This window comes from Bos javanicus, chromosome 5 (assembly GCF_032452875.1).
Source record: "Bos javanicus breed banteng chromosome 5, ARS-OSU_banteng_1.0, whole genome shotgun sequence".
Classification (NCBI taxonomy): Eukaryota; Metazoa; Chordata; class Mammalia; order Artiodactyla; family Bovidae; genus Bos; species Bos javanicus.
Window position 1 is genome coordinate 101398604 of NC_083872.1, and position 22726 is coordinate 101421329.

Below are 22726 nucleotides of genomic sequence, written 5' to 3' on the forward strand. Positions count from 1 at the left end.
AATGCTGGAGAGGGTGTGGAGAAAAGGGAACCCTCTTACACTGTTGGTGGGAATGCAAACTAGTACAGCCACTATGGAGAACAGTGTGGAGATTCCTTAAAAAACTGGAAATAGAACTGCCTTATGATTCAGCAATCCCACTGCTGGGCATACACACTGAGGAAACCAGAAGGGAAAGAGACACGTGTACCCCAATGTTCATCGCAGCACTGTTTATAATAGCCAAAAAAGAAGTTTTTAAGTTGGTCTTATTGACTCCAGCATCAGTGCTCTTCCCACTGTCTTCCCACAGCTCTTAAGAGGGGACAAGGCATTTTCTAAGGAAAAATATATAGAAGGAGCCCCAGTGGCTCAGTGGTAAAGAATCCACCTGTAATGTGGGAGACACAGGTTCAATCCCTGGGTTGGGAAGATCCCCTGAAGAAGGAAATGGCTACCCACTCCAGTATTCTTGCCTGGAGAAACCTCTGGACAGAGGAGCCTAGGGAACTCCAGGTCCATGGAGTTACAAAAGAGCTGGACACAACTGAGCAACTGAGCACACACATACATACAAGGAACCAGTGTAACTAACAGTCTTCAGGAAAGCGGTTGAGCATTCCATACCTGTCACAGCCAGCAGCACTTAGATGCAAATATTTGCTTACAAGTCATGCAGGGCATTGGAAGTCATGAAAAACTGTTTAAGCAGAAAATAGGAAGAACTAAGGGGAAAAAAACTTTTGGTTCTTTACTGGGGATCTAGAGAGCACATTCTAGCCCATCTTTGGAGAGACATCACATATAAACAGCTTGGGACATCACTATAGCTAAGACAAGAAAAGCCTAAGAGCAGTCTTGGCATCCATGACAAAATTTGGAATGTGTGCAGTGAGGTCACTGACCCTATGTCCATGTGACCAAAGATGTGGCCCTTTTGAAGACAAGTAGGACTTGTTTTGAGGGGGCAGAGAAGGTGCAACTCTTTTAAAAGTTTTTTCTTTTTTTTTTAAATTTATTTGGCTGCATCGGGTCTTAGTTGTAGCATGCGGGCTTTAGCTGTGGGGCACGTGGGATCTTCGTTCCTCAACCAGGGACTGAACCCACATTCCCTGCATTGGAAAGAAAGCCTCAGAAAATGCAACTTTTGAATTTTGATCCAAAATCTTGAAATTAAAATGGAATCACAGATAAATAGCCTGGAGACAAGGATTGAGAAGATGCAAGAAAGGCTTAACAAGGACCTAGAAGAAATAAAAAAGAATCAATATATAATGAATAATGCAATAAATGAAATTAAAAACACTCTGGAGGCAACAAATAGTAGAATAACAGAGGCAGAAGATAGGATTAGTGAATTAGAAGATAGAATGGTAGAAATAAATGAATCAGAGAGGATAAAAGAAAAACGAATTAAAAGAAATGAGGACAATCTCAGAGACCTCCAGGACAATATTAAACGCTACAACATTCGAATCATAGGGATTCCAGAAGAAGAAGACAAAAAGAAAGACCATGAGAAAATACTTGAGGAGATAATAGTGGAAAACTTCCCTAAAATGGGGAAGGAAATAATCACCCAAGTCCAAGAAACCCAGAGAGTCCCAAACAGGATAAACCCAAGGCGAAACACCCCAAGACACATATTAATCAAATTAACAAAGATCAAACACAAAGAACAAATATTAAAAGCAGCAAGGGAAAAACAACAAATAACACACAAGGGAATTCCCATAAGGATAACAGCTGATCTTTCAATAGAAACTCTTCAAGCCAGGAGGGAATGGCAAGACATACTTAAAATGATGAAAGAAAATAACCTACAGCCCAGATTATTGTACCCAGCAAGGATCTCATTCAAGTATGAAGGAGAAATTAAAAGCTTTTCAGACAAGCAAAAGCTGAGAGAATTCTGCACCACCAAACCAGCTCTCCAACAAATACTAAAGGATATTCTCTAGACAGGAAACACAAAAATGGTGTATAAACTCGAACCCAAAACAATAAAGTAAATGGCAACGGGATCATACTTATTAGTAATTACCTTAAACGTAAATGGGTTGAATGCCCCAACCAAAAGACAAAGACTGGCTGAATGGATACAAAAACAAGACCCCTACATATGTTGTCTACAAGAGACCCACCTCAAAACAGGGGACACACACAGACTGAAAGTGAAGGGCTGGAAAAAGATTTTCCATGCAAATTGGGACCAAAAGAAAGCAGGAGTCACAATACTCGTATCAGATAAATTAGACTTTAAAACAAAGGCTGTGAAAAGAGACAAAGAAGGTCACTACATAATGATCAAAGGATCAATTCAAGAAGAAGATATAACAATTATAAATATATATCCACCCAACATGGGAGCACCGCAGTATGTAAGACAAATCCTAACAAGTATGAAAGGAGAAATTAACAATAACACAATAATAGTGGGAGACTTTAATACTCCACTCACACTTATGGATAGATCAACTAAACAGAAAATTAACAAGGAAAAAAAAAATGTATCTATAAAGTTCACTAAAGCAAAGCACAGTAAAATGAGGTATGGCAATAAAAGGCGTTAAATTTATCAAAAATAAAAAAATAAAAAATAACACCTTCCTCATAGATTTTCTTTTTAATTAAATGAAGCAGAACAAGTAAAATATCCAGGACATTGCTTAATAGATCTAAGTTACATATTTAATTATTTTTTTAATAGAACTGAAATTGAGTATTTTTTCCTCAAAAATCTACATAGACAATGCCCTTACCCTAATAGTTAACCGAGTGTAGATAAATATGCTCACCAAAAAGCATCTCTTTCATTTACTAGTAATCCGTTAATGCCACTGTGCCTCAGTTTCCTCATCTATAAAATGGGAATGTTGATAACACTTTCCTCACAGATTTTCTTTAAAAAAAAAAAAAAAAGAAACCAGCCGGAAATAATATTAATCATATTTAGTCATATGCTTGGTTTGTGGCTAGAACAAGCTAACGAAAGTCTCTTGGGAGAAAAAGGAAAAGGAATAAAAAATATCTGGACTTGAGAAGAATGACATACATGAGTAATAAAGGAGGCAAAACATTGGAGATGGGGATGTGGAGGTAAAAAAAAAAAAAAAATGCAACTTTTGAAAGTTGATCTAAAAGGGGGAAAAAAGAGAAGAAGGTGCATTAAGCAGGTCACTCAAAGCTCAAGTGGGACTACATAACTAGTGCTAACTCTCCTCCAGAGCAACAGAACCAAACTAGTCTTTCACCTGGGATGAGCTCAGAAAAACCCCAGCCAGCGAACCCTTGAATGCAGTGTCAAGGCCAAGCCACCGCACCAACATTAGAGCTCGACGGTGGTGTCAGAGGGTGCGGACTGGTTTCATTGTGTCTTAATTACTATTGTTTTCAAGTTGTACAGGTAAAAGATAAAAACATACTCATTTTAAAAAGTTTGTCCTACAGAAGAAAAAATAAAGGAAGTAAGGTGGTTATTTATTTAATCATTTTAATATTGATAGATATTTAAATAGTTTCTAATTTTTTCCTGAGGATTAGGTCTCTACACAGTATGTGTTTAGTGCCAGATAAAGGGTGCTATTCCCAAATATATTAATATATGTATGTAGTGTTGACCATATCTAGATTAAACTAGTCCTCTGCTCAAATGGGTAGGTTTAAGGGAGGATTCAGATATACCATGTTTCTTGCTCAATTCCTCTAGTCAACTCATGAGCTAATAGAAACAACTAGAATAAGAAATTTTAAATTCCATTTTTTTTTATTCAAGCATTGAATATTCACTGATACAAGCAAGCACTATTTTAGGTGTTTGAGATACAAGGGTGGATTAGATACAATCTTTGTCCTAAAAATAATACAAAAGGGAAATTTAAATAAACACCACAATCCATAGTCGTCAACAGTACAGAATTACAATCTCCTCATCATTCCCTCCTGTATCTTTTCTTTCTCTTTGCTTTATTGACCTACAATAAGCAGTTGTTTTATTTCAAGATTCCATTGACAATGCTGTGCCTTCTTTCCCTTTAATTTCATTTGTCATTATGTCCTACTAATCCCTCCTCTATCTCTAAACAACACCTTGCTTTCTCATCTATGCCCAACCCTACTAAGGATAAATAATGTTTTTCTTATTTTTTAGTCATTTGTGCCAAAAATAATTGGGAGATCAATCCACATAAACTGCTTCTGTAAATTTTCCTCTATAATAATGCCTTTACCAGAATGCCCACATTTCACATTGTGAAATTAAGGTGCAAATCACAGTCATAACAAGGAAAATACAGTCACACACTGGTTATTCAACCACAACTATGCATTTTCGAAAAAACTAAATTCAGTCAAGGCCAGTTCTTTACGGAAGTGTGAAGAGCTGAGACACAAAGCACCACCCTGCTCTCTCTCATTCACCTTCCACAACTTATTTCAGGTTTTACCTGCAAAGAGGCACTGTTAGGATAAAAGTATATTATCGGGGAGCAGTAGCATGTCAACCCACTAGCACACAGAAAAACCCTGTAATACACTGGCAATAGTACATATTTGCACAGATTTCATCAGCTCAGCTCAGAATATAACATTTTAAAGGTATTTTTGACAGAGATGATGGGGATGACTAAGCCAACAACCTTAGTCACTAGAGAGAGGGATACTAAAAACAAACCTTATCTATTTCACAAATTTGCCTGCACTCTTTAAAGTGTTAAGATAACATCTAAGTTCTCTCAAAGAGAGTCCAGCAAGAAGCCATCAGTCCCAGGGAGGCGGCATTGATCCCACATCTAACTTACGTGCTAGAAGGGCAGCACTCACTAAAGGTGTGCTCACGAGAGGTCATCTCCCTCTTTTTAGGGAGCCACAGGACAGAAGGAACATTCATCAACGTCTGACCTTCTTACAGACCCACGGAAAATCAACCTCACAGCTAGAGGCCAGGAGACCACCTTTGCTGATGGTACCACAATTCTGTACCAAGCTGTTTGAAGCAATTCTGTAAGGAACCAAAAAAATCAATCACTTAAGGTGACGTGCAGAGTAAAGGAAGTTCTAAGGCATGAAAAGATTAAAAATGAGCAAATTCTTTCTGCCATTCAGACCTCACTTCTCTCAGCTCCCAAAACTGCAGAATAAAAATTACTCGTTATCCTCTTTAAAGTGTCCTCTCTTTTTTTTCTTGCCCTTATCAACTATTGATTTCCTTCCTTGTTTCCTTTTTCTTTCCTCTCCTCTCCATCCATTATCCTTAGTCTATTTCCCCAGACATATAATTTCTTTTCCCCTTTTCTTTTCTCTTCTCTCTCTCTCTGCACTCTTTTGAAGCCCCTTACCTTGAGATGTTTAAGGCTGATCCATCTTCCCACCTCCAGCCAGAACTGTTTCTCAGACCAATCCAGTAAAATTCCTGACTGAGGAGATTTTGGAGCTCGATCTAAATGAGAGGTTGCAGAAGATGAAAAAAGGTAAGAAAAAATGCAGAAAGGTTAAAAAGAGATGTAGGGTCATGGTAACGCTGTTTTTCCTTACACCGTCTCTCATCACTGTTATTTATGAACTGAATGTGTGTGTCCCCCTACTCCCTAGATTGCTATGTTGAAGCTCTGATATCACAAAGTGATGGCATTTGGAAGTAGCCTTTGGGCAGTAATTAGGTTTAGATGAGGTCTTCAGGGTGGGCCCCACACTAAAAATGGGATTAGTGCTCTTAAGGAAGAGGAAAAGGCTTCCCAGGTGGCTTAGTGGTAAAGAATCCATCTGCCAATGCAGCAGATATAAGAGACGTGGGTTTGATCCCTGGATCAGAAAGATCCCCTGGAGGAGGGCACGGCAACCCATTCCAGTATTCTTGTCTGGAGAATCCCATGGACAGAGGGGCTTGGCGGGCTATAGTCCATAGGGTCACAAAAAGTCAGACACGACTAAAGCAACTTAGCATGCAGTCTCTCACCACCACATGAGAGGCAGCTGTCTGCAAGCCAGGAAGAAGTTTCTCACCAGAAACCAAGTCTACCAGCATCTTGATCTTGGACTTGGCCTCCAGAACTCTGAGAAAGAAATGTCTGCGGCCTAAGCTCCCCCACCCTGTCTATGGTTTATAGCAGTCCTAGCAGACTGAAACAACCACCTACTCCAAATAACTACTCTCTCTTTCAAACCTTCATTCTAGAGATGTGTCGGTTGCAGAGTGCAATACTTCCTAGAATTGAACTTCATGCCTATAATTACACTCTTAGATCATGACAGATAAGATAACTATTACATCTCTACCTTCCACTGCAACTTCTTCCTTGATTAGATGGAGCACCAAATAGGTATTCAGATAAATACCAGATAAATATATATTCAAATAACTTTGAAAAAAAAAAAAGCTAAATACTGCTGTGAACACACTCATATTTCACATCATCATTTAACACTTATGTTATTATTAAACTTGCAACAATGTATTTGCATTGTTGTTTTTTCCCCACTAAACTCTCATTCTCCAAGTCCTCATCAATCTTGCATATGGCAAGAAAAAATAAACACAGTTTTTAAGGAAAAGATGATGGTAAGGTTAAGTTGGTTATACTCTTTACATGTCCCAAGCTACCCACTAGAACAGAAATAAGATTCTTTGCTCTGTTGAGTCTGACCGGCAAATGAAAGAGTTTATATCCTAATGGAATTGTCTCTAGAAATACAATGAAATAAAATAAAGGTTAAATCCCAGAAGACTAATTTTGTATAGGATTTGGTGCTAGTGTAATAAATATATTTAGCAACAAGTAAACTACCACCTTGGATATGGCCCTATATTCCCAGCAAGTACTTAATTGTGTATGCTGGTGGGGGGACAGGGTCTGAAGTGTAAGGAAGGGTAGGATAAATGAAATGACATCCTAATTTCCAGATTAGCAGGAAACCTTTTGTGTAGTACTTAAACAATTTGCTTAAAATGATTACTTAAATTAGGAAAAAAGTGAGTTTATCCTCATTCTTCCAATAAGATTATAAGAAAAACTGTCCATTTCTTTCTTCCTCGCATTTCAGTGGGAGGAATGACAGCTAATGAAACACAGAAATGAATAGACTTCATTCATTAAATAAATAAATAGATATAAACACAGACCTCAATTAGAGTCTGAAGAGCTGGGATTCGATAATACTCACAAACTCCAATCCTACACTTGATCACTACTCTCAAGATCCATACAATTCTAAGTCACATGATTCTGCCAGCTTACTACTTCTCCCTAATGAGGCTGGACAGGGCAAATGTTTACTGGATCACTTTCACTTGAAAATCAACATCCCACTTGAAAGAAGCTTTTAGAACCAGAGTGCGATTATCTATAGGGTTCTACGGACTCGTGAATGATGTGTGTGCGTTACCGTAGAAGCAACATAAAAGCATAAACAAGAGTGTTTATTGCAAGGGTGTGACCTCAGAAGGCTTATCTTGCAGAGAAGGTGTGAACTAGAGCAATGAGGTGCTATGTCACTTTAGAACTAGTAATATTTGGTTATACCTTAGAGAGGAAAAAGTATAAAACCTAAAAGCAAGATGAAGACAGAACACAAACAAGTGAAATCAGATACATTTTTTTCTTTCCTTTGCATTTTATTTTTAAGGTCAATATTTATGTCTTACACATGCACACATATGTTTTTGCAGGCAATATTTTTAAATTGTAATTAAAATACTGCTAAGGTATAGAACATACTCCTTACACTGCCAAAATGAACATGGTTTACAGGATATAGCTAAGATATTTCAGTCCAAATGGAGATAAACTACTAAAATACCAAAGCTACTAAATTGGACATATCTTTGATTGGCTAACTTAATTTCAGGGACTATATACTAAATAACTAACCTCAAGGAAATAATTCATATAAATATGCTTGTAGCTGCTTAAAAATTGGAAATCAGATTTTTTTCTAGAAATACGAAAACAGTTAAGCAAAAATAGAATAATACAGAATTTTAAAAGATAAGTATCTGTAATCATTTAACGTGTGGAAAAAGGTATGAAATTATGCTACATTACAAAAGCAAAACATGAACATATGGTATCCAAAAAGCCTAGATATTTACATAGGGTAAATATGTAATTTTAAATAATAGGTATGTTATGTTTTCAAATAAAATAACTTACATTTTTTCTTCAATCTCCAGACACTTTTTCGGGTGAAGTACTTATCACAATACATGTAGTTATTAATTTGAAAAAAAAAAAGTACAATACGGAGCACCCATAAAGTCTAAAATTATTTAGATCTATTGTTTTCAATTTAGAGTTATTTCACTTGAAAATGTGTCTGGAAAGCTGAATAAACACACATTGAGCATATTACGTGAAAGTTTAACAAATATACTATTTAAAAATAACTTTATCCTCTGTTTTCAGACTTTTCAAATATATCCTATAGAATGTAAGCACTGACTGCTGTTGCTGCTGCTGCTGCTGCTAAGTCGCTTCAGTCGTGTCCGACTCTGTACGACCCCATAACAGCAGCCCACCAGGCTCCCCCGTCCCTGGGATTCTCCATGCAAGAACACTGGAGTGGGTTGCCATTTCCTTCTCCAATGCATGAAAGTGAAAAGTGAAAGTGAAGTCGCTCAGTCATGTCCGACTGTTAGCGACCCCATGGACTGCAGCCAACCAGGCTCCTCCGCCCATGGGATTTTCCAGGCAAGAGTACTAGAATAGGGTGCCATCGCCTTCTCCATTGACTGCTGCTGCTGCTGCTAAGTCGCTTCAGTCGTGTCCGACTCTGTGCGACCCCATAGATGGCAGCCCACTAGGTTCCACCATCCCTAGGATTCTCCAGGCAAGAACACTGGAGTGGGTTGCCATTTTCTTCTCCAATGCAGGCAAGTGAAAAGTGAAAGCGAAGTCGCTCAGTCGTGTCCGACTCTTCGCGACCTCATGGACTGCAGCCCACCAGGCTCCTCCGTCCATGGGATTTTCCAGGCAAGAATGCTGGAGTGGGGTGCCATTGCCTTCTCCGTCTCCATTGACTACTAGCATATAAAAACATGCAGATACATAAAGAGATTTAAGGGAAACTGGACAGGGTACAAAATTACTAGAATTTAATATTGATAAGAATTTCCTCTATAATTTTGTGTATGTGCACAATACTAAAAGTTAGTAAGCCTTGCTGTGTAAACCGAGCACTCTCTTTAAAAGAGTGAAACGCTGGGGTCCCACCAATTGGGGTGGCAGGAGGACCCGCACTCCCGCTTCACTAAGTCTCCACGGCGCACCTGCCCACAGGCACGTGGCACGTTCTTGCTCCCTGCTATGCCCAGGAAGGAGGTCGGCTCCACCCAGGGAGCAACAAAGGGAGAGCCCAAGAGATGTGGTTCTCTGCTAACCTGCTCCTGCGAAAAAGAGGAAATCAGAGTGGAAACCAAAAAATGGCGGCAGGAAAGGATAAATCTTCAGACCAAAAAAAAAACAAAAACCCACAAACAAAAGGGGAAAAAAGAACACGAGGAAAACAGGCTAACCAAGACACAAGATTTACCTGCAGAAAACAGAAACTAAGAGCGAGGAGAACCCAGCCTCTGATGAAGCAGGAGACAAAAGAAGCCAAATCTGATTCAAATCACCGCCCAGTCTTAGTGGTCCCTGTCTCCCTTCTTGTACAATACAGGGCAATATGTTTATCAACTATTTTGTAAATGCAAAATTGTGAGTAGCTCTGGAAACATTTTTAAGAAGGAGGAAATTCAACATTATTCCATTTTTTAAGTGCTAACTGCTTTTCCTTAAGAGGTGAAATCATTTAGTGGTTTTTTTTTTTTTTTTTTTTTTTTGGTACAACTAGAAAATAGAGGGATATTGAATACAGAGGCTTTGATTGTCTTGGGTATCAGCTTAACATTGCATAGATGGACTAGATTTTATATCCTCCAATACAAAGCACACTAAATGGCAAACTGGAGTCAGTTGTGTGTTTAACATGTCTTGGACACTTTGAATTACTTTTATTCCCATGTTGGTTTTGGTGAAATTGTTTCTTAAAAGAAAAACCACGCCTTGATCTCCGCTCTCCCTGTCAGAATTTTGTGTACTCTGTAACATCTTTGTTCAGGTAGTCCAGTTTTCCTAGTAACTTTCTTCATCTGCTGTGAAAGATTAATATCATATACACTACTAATGAATTTTCAAATTGTGAATCCGTGGGACATATGATATAACAGTGTATGAACACTTGAAGGCATTCATACTTAACATACTGTTAAAACAAGTTTGCCTTCACATTTTAAACTGGAGAGTAACTTGGATAATTGTTCAGAAATGAATCACAATTACATGGGTTTTTTTTAGATTTTTGGTACAAATGTTAAGAATTATACACAAATTTAAACTTCTGTATACTGGTAAATCCTAAAGGAAATCAACACTGAATATTCATTGGAAGGACTGGTGCTGAAGCTGAAGCTCCAATACTTTGGCCACCTGATGCAAAGAGCTGACTCAGTAGAAAAGACCCTGATGCTGGGAAAGACTGAAGGCAGGAGAAGGGGATGACAGAGGATGAGATGGTTGGATAGCATCACTGACTCAATGGACATGAGTTTGAGCAAGCTCTGGGAGATAGTAAAGGACAGGGAAGGTTGGCAGGCTCCAGTCCATGGGGTCACAAAGAGTCAGACATGACTGAACAACACAACAAAATACCGATCTTCAAAACCATCAGTACAATTTCAATTATGAAAGAAAAAAAAAATAGTAAAACACTGTCCATCAACAGATGAATGGATAAACAAAATGTGGTCCTATCCATACAATGGAATATTATTCAGCCTTTAAAAGGAATGAAATTCTGATACCTGCTACAGCACAGATGTACCTTGGAAACATGCCAAACAAAAGAAGCCAATGAAATAATATAAGCCAGATACAAAAGGACATAAGAGGAAAATTCAGAGAGAAGAAGATTAGACTAGTAGTCACCAGGGTCTGGGGGGTGGGGTTATGGGGAGTTACTGTTTACTGGGTGTGGAGTTTCTGTTTGGGGTGATATAAAAGGTTCTGGAAATGAACAGTGGTCACAGTTGCACAATGATGTGAATATACGTAATTCCACTTAATTATATACTTAAAAATTGTCAAAATAGTAAGTTGTATGTTATTGATGCTTTACCACACTTTTTAAGTTAAAAAAAAAAAGGAGTGAGAAGTATCCTAACCTACCTACCAAAGATATGCTTTGGGGTGAAGTTCATAACGGTTGCTTTATTTGGTTATGAAGAAAGGGTGATAAACACACACACATTACCAGACTACAAAGACCTCAAGTAAAACAATTCTCCTATCATCTACCATCTGCTTCCAGCCATTTAGTTCCATCTTCGAACATATCATTTCAGATTTCCTCAAAAGGGAAAAACTCAATTCAACAAATCATAATTTACTTTGTGATACATATTTTACTGAAATTTCACACTCTGGGAGACAAAAAAGAAAAACAAAAGTTATTTCAAATCTGGGCTTTATTTCAAGTGTCAAGGAAATTAAAACGGAAAGAAGGAAAACTAAAATGAAGTGATTCCTCCTATGTTAAAAAAAAATTTCACATAGATTTTTCTCACTTAATACTTGTAATGATTCTGGAAAAAAACTTCTCCACTTGGTACATGAGGAAATTGAGAGTCAACGAGGTTAAGAAACTTGCTGAAGCTCACATAGCTAGTAAGCAATTTAGTAAAAACAAACTCATGTCTCTCTGAAAGAAATGAAGCTGTTTAATTACCTGAATCTACTTTACATTATGGGGATAAGTGACCATGTTATCATAGTCTTTATAGTCACAGAAGGAAAACTTCGATATAATTAGATGGCTTCTCTGGTGGCTCAGAGGGTAAAGAGTCTGCCCGCAATGTGGGAGACCTGGGTTCGATCCCTGGGTTGGGAACATCCCCTGGAGAAGGAAATGGCAACCCACTCTGGTACTCTTGCCTGGAAAACCCCATGGATGGAGAAGCCTGGTAGGCTACAGTCCATGGGGTCGCAAAGAGTCGGACACGACTGAGCGACTTCACTTTCACTTTCAAACCTTAAATACAAGAAAAGTCAATACTGAAACTTCAGGGAGAAGATAGGGACAATCCCAAAGTCATAAACTCTAACAGGGATGATGGTTCAAGTTGAACGAGAGATTGTTAAAGCAATAAAGTCTGAAGATATAATCTCAAATTATGATAATGAGGAAGAAAGATGTTATACTGGGAGGAGCATCAGGATAGGTGTAAAGAAACCAAAGTATTTCCACAGGGAACCCTTTAGTCAGCATATATTTTAAAATAACACACCAACAACTATAAGAAACAAAAGTTAACAATCAAAATAAACTTATCTATATGGAGAAAAAAACAACAACAAAAATCAAGAATTTGAACATATCTAAAGATAAATTCTGCAGATGGTGATTGCAGCCATGAAATTAAAAGACGCTTACTCCTTGGAAGAAAAGTTACGACCAACCTAGATAGCATATTGAAAAGCAGAGACATTTCTTTGCCAACAGACGTCCGTCTAGTCAAGGCTATGGTTTTTCCAGTAGTCATGTATGGATGTGAGAGTTGGACTGTGAAGAAGGCTGAGTGCCGAAGAATTGATGCTTTTGAACTGTGGTGTTGGAGAAGACTCTTGAGAGTCCCTTGGACTGCAAGGAGATCCAACCCGTCCATTCTGAAGGACATCAGCCCTGGGATTTCTTTGGAAGGAATGATGCTAAAGATGCATCTCCAGTACTTTGGCCACCTCATGCGAAGAGTTGACTCATTGGAAAAGACTCTGACGCTGGAAGGGATTGGGGGCAGGAGGCGAAGGGGACGACAGAGGATGAGATGGCTGGATGGCATCACTGACTCGATGGACATGAGTCTGAGTGAACTCTGGGAGTTGGTGATGGACAGGGAGGCCTAGCGTGCTGCGATTCATGGGGTTGCAAAGAGTCGGACACGACTGAGGGACTGAACTGACTGAACTGAAAGATAAATTCAAAGAACAGGAAGAGCAAGAAAGAGTAGTTGCCATAAGGTAAACAGAACATTGAGGAAATAACAGAACAATTCAACTTCAATTTTTTTCATTTTCTCAAAAATAAAATAAATCTTGAAGTCCAAGCACAAAAAAGAGATAATAAGTGAACACGTCAGCATATAATTTTCATGTAAATAAATTTTAAGGATAGTAAAAAAGAAAAATAAGTGAACACCTCACTATTTAAAAATATTTAAATCCCAAGGGCCATAAAATATACATCCCAGATTCAAATTCAAATAATATTTTAAGCATTATTTGTACAGCAAAGAAAAGGAACCAGAAGACAAACAACTGAAAAAGTGATTTCATTTTTCAGCGTGCACAAGATGGATTCTGAAAGCTGTTAAACACAGTATTTCTGCAAGAATTTAAAAGGTGGGTTGGTATGGAGTTTAAAATCTGGCTCTGAAAAGAAAGTTTGGCTCTGTCAGATTTGTAGCCTTGGACTTGCTCACTAACTCTTCTGAATTTTATTCACTCAATGAAATAGAGTGGTTGAATTCTACTTCATAGAATATGCTGTGAAGATTAAGAATAATAAAATAGAATTGAATTCCTATCACATAGCAGGTGCTCAACACACGGTAGTTTCTATTTTTATTATTTTCCTTATAAGCTTGGCTATCTATAACTGATCTAAGAGGGGGACTATAGTTATATATCTTACTGAAAGATAACTATTTAACAGTGTAAGAGGGACACTTCTGATAGCCTTGGAGCCTCTAGCATAGAGCAAACTAATTCCCTAGCAGTATTCTCCACCACTGGAATGTCAGAAAACTTTGGTTTTCATAGATTTTTATGCTGTGTTGGTAGCTGTTTAGACCTAAGTAGTGCTAGCAGTAAAGAATCTGCCTGCCAATCCAAGAGACCCAAGAGATGCAGGTTCAATCCCTGGGTTGGGAAGATCCCTTGGAGGAGGGCCATGGCAACCCACTGCAGTATTCTTGCCCAAAGAATTCCATGGGTAATGGAGCCTGGCGGGCTACAGTCCCTACGGTCACAAAAAGTAGGACACAACTGAAGCAACTTGTCATGTGCAATACTAGGAAAAGCAAGCATTTATCTTAAATTAGTATATAAATATTGCCGTGAGAATAAAAGAATAACAACACTGGTACAACAAAATCAACAGACTAGACATAAGTCAAGTTGGTTTTACAGGATCTTACAAAAGCTGAGGGAAAGAAAAAGAATCAGGCCAGAGAACCAAGCAAAATTCCACAGGAAAATCAGATATAAGACTTATCTCTAGTTGCTATGCAATCTCTCAGGGATATTCTACTGAGAGCATAGAATATCCTTTCCAGGACTGATTTGAATCAAGGGTCCTTAAAAGGAAATAAACCAGTTTTGGAAATGCAGCCAGTGTAACTCTGTTCAGCTTACTCAATGGTAGATCAGGATTTACAGTAAGTAGAGAAAGAATGGAAAGATGAAATCCTTTAACACTCATACATTCCTCCAGGGGACCTCAGAGAAACAGAGCCACACCCACCTCCCAGCTATCCTGGGTTGCAGCCGTCATTATCACACTGCAATTATGGTAGCTGCCTCTCTGCAATTCTCCTGGGCACTGTCTTGTATTATGATTCACTACTCTGTTTATCAGTGTTTCCTCAACAGTCTTTCAAGCTGTCTGCTCACTTCTGCTATTGATTTCACTCAGCCTAAGAACTCAGATGGAGTTGTATCAGAATGAGAATAGGAGTTGCTGCAAAAAGGTCCAGAAAGTGCCATAAAACCATGATTCAGTAGGTCTAAAGAATATACCCCAGTGCATTCTGTCACCTAGTTTATGGAAGGATAAAGGAAAAGTAAATCACACAAGTGCACTGATTTGAAGTTAGAGTTAATGCAGAATTTCAAAAGAATGAGATAACACGAATCCAGATGCTTGAGTCTTCTCTTAAAATAGGAAGTTACAGACTTTATAGACCGTATGTTCTCTCCAACTGCTTCAGAGTAATTCATTGCTTCTCAGAATTACCCCCAAGGGATGTTTAATATAGTTGAGTTCTTAATAAACTCTTCTCTGTGAATCTACCCCAAAAGGAAGGTGTAAAACAATATCAAAACAGAAAACTCAGCATGAAATTAGCACAAAAACCTAAGGAGGATTCCTTATTTTCTTTGCATATGTTATTTAAGTTGACAGGTTAGAATTTGATTGATTTTCGTACCAGGTAACCTCAGGATGTCAACTCCTTGTGTTACTTTGAGATGCTCCAGGATTCATAAAGAACTCACTTCCTGACAGTTAGGTGGACAGGAAGGATCTGAGATGCCAGTAGGAAGTGGAGCCCAGCAGTTCAACTCTGCAAGGAGTGTAAAGTCACACACACACACACACACACACACACACACACACACACACTTTCCTTCCTTCTTTCTCAAGTTTCTGAAACTGCTTCTTCCTCATGCCCTCAGCACAATCCCAACTGATTCCTAGTCTAGACTTATTGAATTCAAATGAATGAAGGCAAAATATTATGAAGAAGGCACTAAGTCCCCAGGCTACCTCTCTTTCCCTCCATCCCAAGTTCCCCCAGCTCTTACTGGTGAGAGAGAGCTGGTGAAACTTGTAAAGTGAGTAAAGTGCCTCTTTACTGTTAGACTCATATGTGTCTGGATCTAATGCTTTCTTTTATTAGATTTGTGAAAGTGAAGTGAAAGTGAAAGTCGCTCAGTCATGTCTGAATCTTTGAGACCCTATGTAATTAGCCTTTCCCTTATCCAGGGGATCTTCCCAACCCAGGGATCAAACCCAGGTCTCCGGCATTGCAGGCGGATTCTTTACCCACTGAGCCACAACAGAAGACTTGTATTTATGGTCTAATTCTTCCCCATAATACTCACCATCCTGCCACCTCCAACGCACACACACACACATGCATACATACCAATTGGAGCATCTAGATATATAAATGAGGGTTGTTGGGGGAGGAAAAGGAAAGAACATTTCTTTTGCTCCTCAAAAGAGGATACATGATACATTTGAACAGCATTCTCCAACAAAACCTCCTACATTTACTAAATGTTTGCACTTACCATTTCCTTGCTGTCTTTAAACATAAGGAGATGCGCGTCTTTGGCTAAGCAGAATTCGAGGCTAGAATTCCAGCTCTTTTTTTCCACTGAAAAGTAATAACAGTGGTCACCATACCCCATCCAGTGGTCTGGGCAGTGAGGACAGCCAGCACACTTGGAACCTGGAAAAGAAGAGGTTTGGGTCACATCTTTATGGATCACTTGATCTTGGCAATGAAATGGGGGATAAACTGTCTTTCCTGCCCTCTACCTTTCAGATTAAGGTTTAGAGAAATATACAACAATGCACAGTCTCAAATTAAATATCTGACAATGTCCAAGTCTATTACTACTACTGAACATTCTATTAAGCAAGGATGTGAAGGGGCAGGGAAGGAAATGGATACAAGCTGGCTGAGGACTGGGAAGAGAGTCCCTTGTTTGTGCTAGACATTAGTATGCACGTGTGACATATACAAAACAGGTAATATAACAGTGTATCTGCATGAATGTATTGCTGTATTATTTATATAGGCTCAGAGCATACATTGTGTAACTGCATAATGCACATTGCTTCACTCAGGTAGAATCTTTCAGAATATGCAACTTCAGTCTGACACTCCATAATAGTGCAAAAGAAAAGGACAGAAATGAGAAAGAGCAAACTTATCTAGAATGAAAGGCTGTTTGGGTTTTTTTTTTCAATCACAAATGCATTAAAAATTCACTGAAAATTGGATAAAAGACATACTTCATCAGAAAGAATTCTTTCTAGATATTAAAAAAAAAAAGATTTTCTGACAGAGAAGGATATCAGCTGCTAAAGCAAAAAGTCATGCCATTCTCCTCACTGAGCTCTTTTATATACAGACACTCTCATTCCTTTAAAATGGTTGTGCTATAGATTTGTGAAAATGAAAGGGAACTGAAAACGCTTTCGAGGTAATTTCAATGAAAATTCCAAAATTCTATTGATTTTCTATTTCCACAAGACATATTTGTATAAACCCACCATAAACACAATCTCACAATAGGCAAGTGTGAACCATTATATCGAGTGAGCATACGTGTGGATATATAATTGAAGAGCAGATTTTATATCTATTCCAGATTTGAAGTTAAAAAGTGGAGAAAGTAGTCAACCTTTAGACAACCTTTCTGTAGGAAGGCCTGGCATGGGAACAGCATAGGGTTCCGGAGATCAAGCTATGAAGTCGACACCTTATAATTTGTGCTTTTTCCATACAACTGTGATGGTATCCAGCCTGAAGGAAAAATTCCTGACTTGCCTAGGAGTCTCCTTCTGTCAAAAGTTGAACTTGTATCTAACGTAGAGGTCCTAAGACTGAACCCTTAGTACCCCAATTAATAAAGTCCGTCCAACCAGTCACTTGGGGCTTCCCTAGTGGCTCAGTAAAGAATCTACCTGAAATGCAGGAGACCTGGGTTCGATCCCTGGATTTGGAAGATCCCCTGGAGAAGGAAATGGTTATCCACTCTAGTATTCTTGCCTGGGAAATCCCATGGACAAAGGAACCTGGCAGGCTACAGCCCACAGGGTCTCAGAAAGAGTCAAACACAACTTAGCCACAAAACAACAATAGCAATAGCCTGTCACTAACAATCATGCTCAGATAACAAAAACCTAAGTTAGAACTCTGGATTGTGAAACAAAAACCGAAGGCTCTCTGGATCATCATATGTAAGGATGTAGAACTAAATCTAGAAAAGTTCATTTTAGAAAATGGGAAAGCTCACTAAATGGGAAAAATTAGAATATGCTTAATTAAATTACAGTATATCTCATGTGAAAAGTTAAACACAATACTAAAATTATAATTTGATTTTCATGCTAAATATGGTAGTAGGTAGGAAAATGTTTATGACACAATATCACACCAAAAAGCAATACACAAAATTATAAGCACATTGTGATCAGAACTATATCCAGGCTTATTGAAAAAAAAAAAAAGTGAGGTGAGGGGGATTTTAGAGGACTTAACTGAAATCCTGTTAAAAGAATAAATACTTAACACAAATGCATGTACTCAAAAACTAGACGACTATGCCTGGGAGATACTCTTGTGTATGTTGGTTTATTTTGCTGGGACTATTTTTCAAGTTTTCTGTTATGTTATATTGCTTTTATACACAAATTTTGGTTTAAGTTAGCACTTACCCCGGTACAGAATCCACTGCAATAGCAGCATACTTGCTAGAATGGTGGACAGAAGCCCCAGAGCTATCGCCACATGGTAAGAGCGAGGGGATCTCGAGGAAGAAGCTGCAAGAATAGAATCCAAAAAAATATCCTGAGTCAGAATAAAAGTTGAAGGAGAAAAGGTCAGGGAGGGATAGCTGGGATCTGGAAGCAATTTGGCCTGGTTGGAACTGCAATCCAGGCCTTAAAGTTTCCTTTCCTGGATCTGTCAGGGCCATGCTCTGAAGTTGAGGGTGGCCACCATTAACTTTATCAAGGAATATATTTTACTTATCCAGTGAAACATACATTTTGTTTGAAACTGTGGCTTGCACAGTCTCATGCTTTAGTGGTGAGAATATAAATTGGAACAACTTCTTTGGATGGCAGTTTGGCTGTGTCCCCAAATCACAAAGGCATTAATTTACCTTTTGACTCAGCAATTTGTCTTCAAGAAATTTTTCCTGCAGACATTCACACATGTATAAAATGTCATTTTTTTAAGGCCACTCAGCAACAATATTTGTAGGAGAAAAAGACTAAATTCAACCTGTCTATCAATAAAAGATGAGTCAAATACATTCTGACATAGCCATAAAGTCAATATGCAATTTCTAACAAAAAAACAAAGACAAGCTTTTTTTATATATATGGAGTGATTTTTCAAGGAATATAAAGGGAAACAGTTAACAAAACAGTCTGTTTGTGAAACAGTGTAGCTAATAGGCATTTCTGAAAATAGACACATGCATCTGATAAGGTTGCTTGCCTTGGGGAGGGGAAACAGGTCAATGGGGACAGAGATAGGAGGAAGACTTTTTATTTTCTTCTATACTTTTTAAATTTTGAACCATATGATGTATTATTTATTCAAAATTGATATAAATAAAACTTAAATGAAAATAAAATAACTGACACCTCACAAGTGCTTTAGAACCTGTCATAATTGGAAGAGTGATCAGTTTAGGTTGATAATTTGTTTAAGGATAGGACATTACTTCATATTAACTCTGTTGTATACAATGTATACCTAAGAATGGTATTTTTTTCATTTGGAAAATAACAGATTTTTCACACCAATTTTTTATTTTAAAATGGTAGCGATCCCATAGTCTGATTGTGTAGGACTGATAGTGTGAAAGGCAGAAATTTATAAAGTAAGGCATTTAAGTTCTAGTTTTGACTCCTTTATTTGATAACCTTTAATTTGTAAATTGAGAAAATAATTCTGCTTATTTGGGCCTCACTTTCAAATTTAAATTTTAGGTAAATGATACTGTAGATGTAGGTATCTAGGATGTATTTTGAACTTCTTAAAGAAATTCGTAGTGAAAATAGCTTAAAATGAGAGAGTTGTGTATTTTAACTATTTGGACTGATAAATCCAAAAGCATTTGATTTTTTAGTGATACAAAAAATGCATTTGCACTATAGAACAATATTTAATGAAATAAATGTTGATTTTAGATATTACACTAAGTGTAAAAAAAGTTCAAAACATAATTGCATAAATTGTATATGTGCAACCACAATTCAGTTAAAAAAAATTAACTGAAATTTAATATTTTTAATGTACTTTATATTAAAAGACTCTTAGTGAAGTACTTGTAGTAAAGTCTGTATAAAAAAGCAAAAATATGTCAAAATAGTAATAGTGATGATCACCATGTTGTAAAATTATTAGTGATTTTATTTTATTATATCTGCTCTCATAGTTTCTCTAATTCCTATAATAAGCATGTACTGATTTTTTAATTTCTCCTGGAGAAGGAAATGGCAACCCACTCCAGTATTCTTGCCTGGAGAATCCTATGGACAGAGGAGCCTGGCGGGCTACAGTCTGTGGGGTCGCAAGAGTCAGACATGTCTTAGCAACTAAACCACCACCAATACTTTTGTAAAGAGATTTTTAATATTGTTTTAATGCTCCTGACCTATTTTCCCATTACCAAGCAGAACACCCCAGAAAGCTGGTGTAGGAATAAGCATACTGGCAATAAATAAGAATGTGCAGTGTCCACTGGATACAAACAAAAACCACTTGCCTAGAAATTAAAATTATAGTCAAGTTTCAACTTATCACGAATTGTGTGATCATATACACAAACTTTAAAATGCACATTCTTTCTTATTTAACATTTCTATTCCTTAGAAATTAGCACAGATATAACCCCAAACAAGGAAAAATAAGTACAAATAAAACATTAAATGCTCTATAATTTACAGTAATAGAAATAAATCTAAATGTCTAAGTATAGTGGAATGATTTAGCAAATTATAGCAGTGATTTCAAGGGACAACACTAAAACTTGTAATAGTAAGACTAGGAGGCAAAAAAGAGAGAAACCTTATGGAGCTACACTAAAGAACGCACTTCATGGGAGTTTGCTCCCCAAGATATGAAATCAAATATTAATTTTGGCACTTGCACAGTTATCTGCCTGTCTCAGCAAGTGTTTTCTCGGGGTTCCATGTAAGAATGGTTTGTTTCATCTTCAAATTCCCAGAGTCACAGGGTCTAGTATCTGTAACGCTCTTAGTACCTTCTTTCTACACTTGGCACCTTTCTGGTGCAACACCGGGGGTGTGGGGAAGACCTAGTTATATGAATTAACTTCTTTTCTGACAAAATCTTAATATAACCCTGTGGCAAAATTATTGGTGTCCTTCTCTTCATTTCATAGCCAGAAAAACAGAGATGCCTAGAATTTGCACAGCTGGTCCACAGTTGCCCCAAACATTCACAAAGAGATAAAGTTCTCCCAACAAATTTCTTGCTTTAGTTCAGGAGCAATAAAGACAAAATTGCCCCAGCTTGTGTTTCATAGATAAGATGATAGAAGTGAAGGGTTAGAAAACAATTTACCTGAAACCTAAGATCAGATCCTCAACCACATACAAAATTTTCATATTCCAACTCTGGACTTCAAAATGAACTGAAGGCATTTCTCCAAATGACCCTCTATTTTTCTGCATTCTCTACTCCAAATGTATTCTCCATCTCATTTATTCACCTAGCCTACGGTGACAATGGACAGTTTTCCACACTTGATCGGTTAACTCACCTTCTTGCTGCTGTCGGTCGTCCTTCAGAGCTTGGCGTGCAGCAGAAGACTTAATTATGGAATAAGTAACATTGTCAGTCATCTTCGTCTAATATCTTTCACATTCAGTTGAGAGAATAAAATTATACAAGCATGAAGAGACAGGGGTAAGTGAGGAAACAGCCCAATCTCTAAACTGCTAGCAGGAAACTTGAAGGTTTTATAAAAAAAAAAAAAAAATGGGCCAGCATGACAAAAGCAGAAGTAATTTTTCAGGAAATGATTCAAACTCTGGGGCTGCCTATAGAAATTAATATTCTAAACTCTGATTTTTTTATGTTTTATTTAATCTCACGATACTCTCTAGATCCTCATTAAGTACAAATTAAATTGACTCCCTATCTCATCTAATTCTATTGACCAAGGAAACGTTGCCCTTAAATTCAGTAATTCAATTATGGAAACTGGAATAAAAATATGAGAGTGGTTCCTAGCTATGAATTTATTTCAGATTTTATATTTGCTCGTTCCCTTTTAAGAAAACAGATGAAAAAATAAATAAATAAATAAAAGGAAAACAGAGGCATGCCAAATGGGACTGATCTCATTGTTCCTTGGAGCTTTGGGTAGTGGTATAAGATAGAGAAATGGGAGGTTGGTTTGCATGTGGCTGGAATTATAGGAGAAATGGGCTCTTGCCCAGATATATGTTCTGTGAGTGTGTTATACCTCTGTGTTCCCCAAAACATTCTCCCAATTATGATTTAATCTTTACCCTTCACAGGCAAGAAATTTCATTTAATTTTCTCTCCTTGTTCTCTTATTTTTATATGCTGAGACAACCACAAAGAGGAATAAATTAAGTAACTACATAGTAAGGTGTCAGCTGCTATTGTTCAGTTGCCCAGTCGTGTTCAACTCTTTGCGACCCCATGGACTGCAGCACGCCAGCCTTCCCTGTCCTTCACTATCTCACAGAGTTTGCTTAAACTCATGTCCACTGAGTCAGTGATGCCATTCAACAATCTCATCCTCTGTCACCCTCTTCTCCTCCTGCCTTCAATCTTTCCCCAAATCAGGGTCTTTTCCAAAGAGTCTGCTCTTTGCATCAGGTGGCCAAAGTATTGGAACTTCAGCTTCGGCATCAGTCCTTCCGATGAATATTCAGTGTTGATTTCCTTTAGGATTGACTGGTATCGATAATTTATTTCAAATAGGTGAAATTGAAATAAAAAGTTAAAGACAATAAAAGGGAACTTAAATTCCAGGAATAGATAAGGTCACCAAGTCAGAATGTATAAAGACAGAAGCTAGGGAAGAGAAACAGGGAGAGCATAGTAATTAAAAACTAATAAAATTCTATTTCCGGCCGGGACAGAGTGATACTGGACTTGGCCTTCAGCCAAAACACTCTACAT

At 37.7% G+C, this 22726-nt stretch overlaps 1 protein-coding gene across 2 annotated transcripts; it reads right to left on the reverse strand.

Annotated features, from left to right (window-relative positions):
• Positions 1-3098: 3098 nt before the first annotated feature.
• On the reverse strand, positions 3099-21527 carry KLRG1 (killer cell lectin like receptor G1). Of its 2 annotated transcripts, XR_009736630.1 has the most exons (6): positions 21330-21527; positions 18244-18348; positions 16086-16246; positions 5316-5416; positions 4779-4978; positions 3099-3832 (listed from the first exon to the last, which is right to left on the reverse strand). XR_009736630.1 is itself a non-coding variant. In XM_061417961.1 (5 exons), exons 1-5 carry the CDS (start codon positions 21409-21411, stop codon positions 4867-4869), a joined length of 561 nt encoding a protein of 186 aa, XP_061273945.1. In that variant the 5' UTR covers positions 21412-21527; the 3' UTR covers positions 3099-4866. The 2 variants fall into 2 exon arrangements, 1 of the variants encoding a protein (XP_061273945.1); XM_061417961.1 differs by having other exon boundaries at positions 3099-4978.
• Positions 21528-22726: the final 1199 nt, after the last annotated feature.

Excerpts from the sequence above, each read along its gene's own strand:
- KLRG1 (XM_061417961.1), bottom strand. The coding sequence starts at position 21,411 with ATGACTGACAATGTTACTTATTCCATAATTAAGTCTTCTGCTGCACGC. Across the intron at positions 5,417-16,085 it reads TTAAAGACAGCAAGGAAATG|ATCGAGCTCCAAAATCTCCT; the intron begins GTAAGTGCAAAC and ends CCTCTCATTTAG. Across the intron at positions 4,979-5,315 it reads TCAGCCTTAAACATCTCAAG|AATTGCTTCAAACAGCTTGG; the intron begins GTAAGGGGCTTC and ends GGTTCCTTACAG.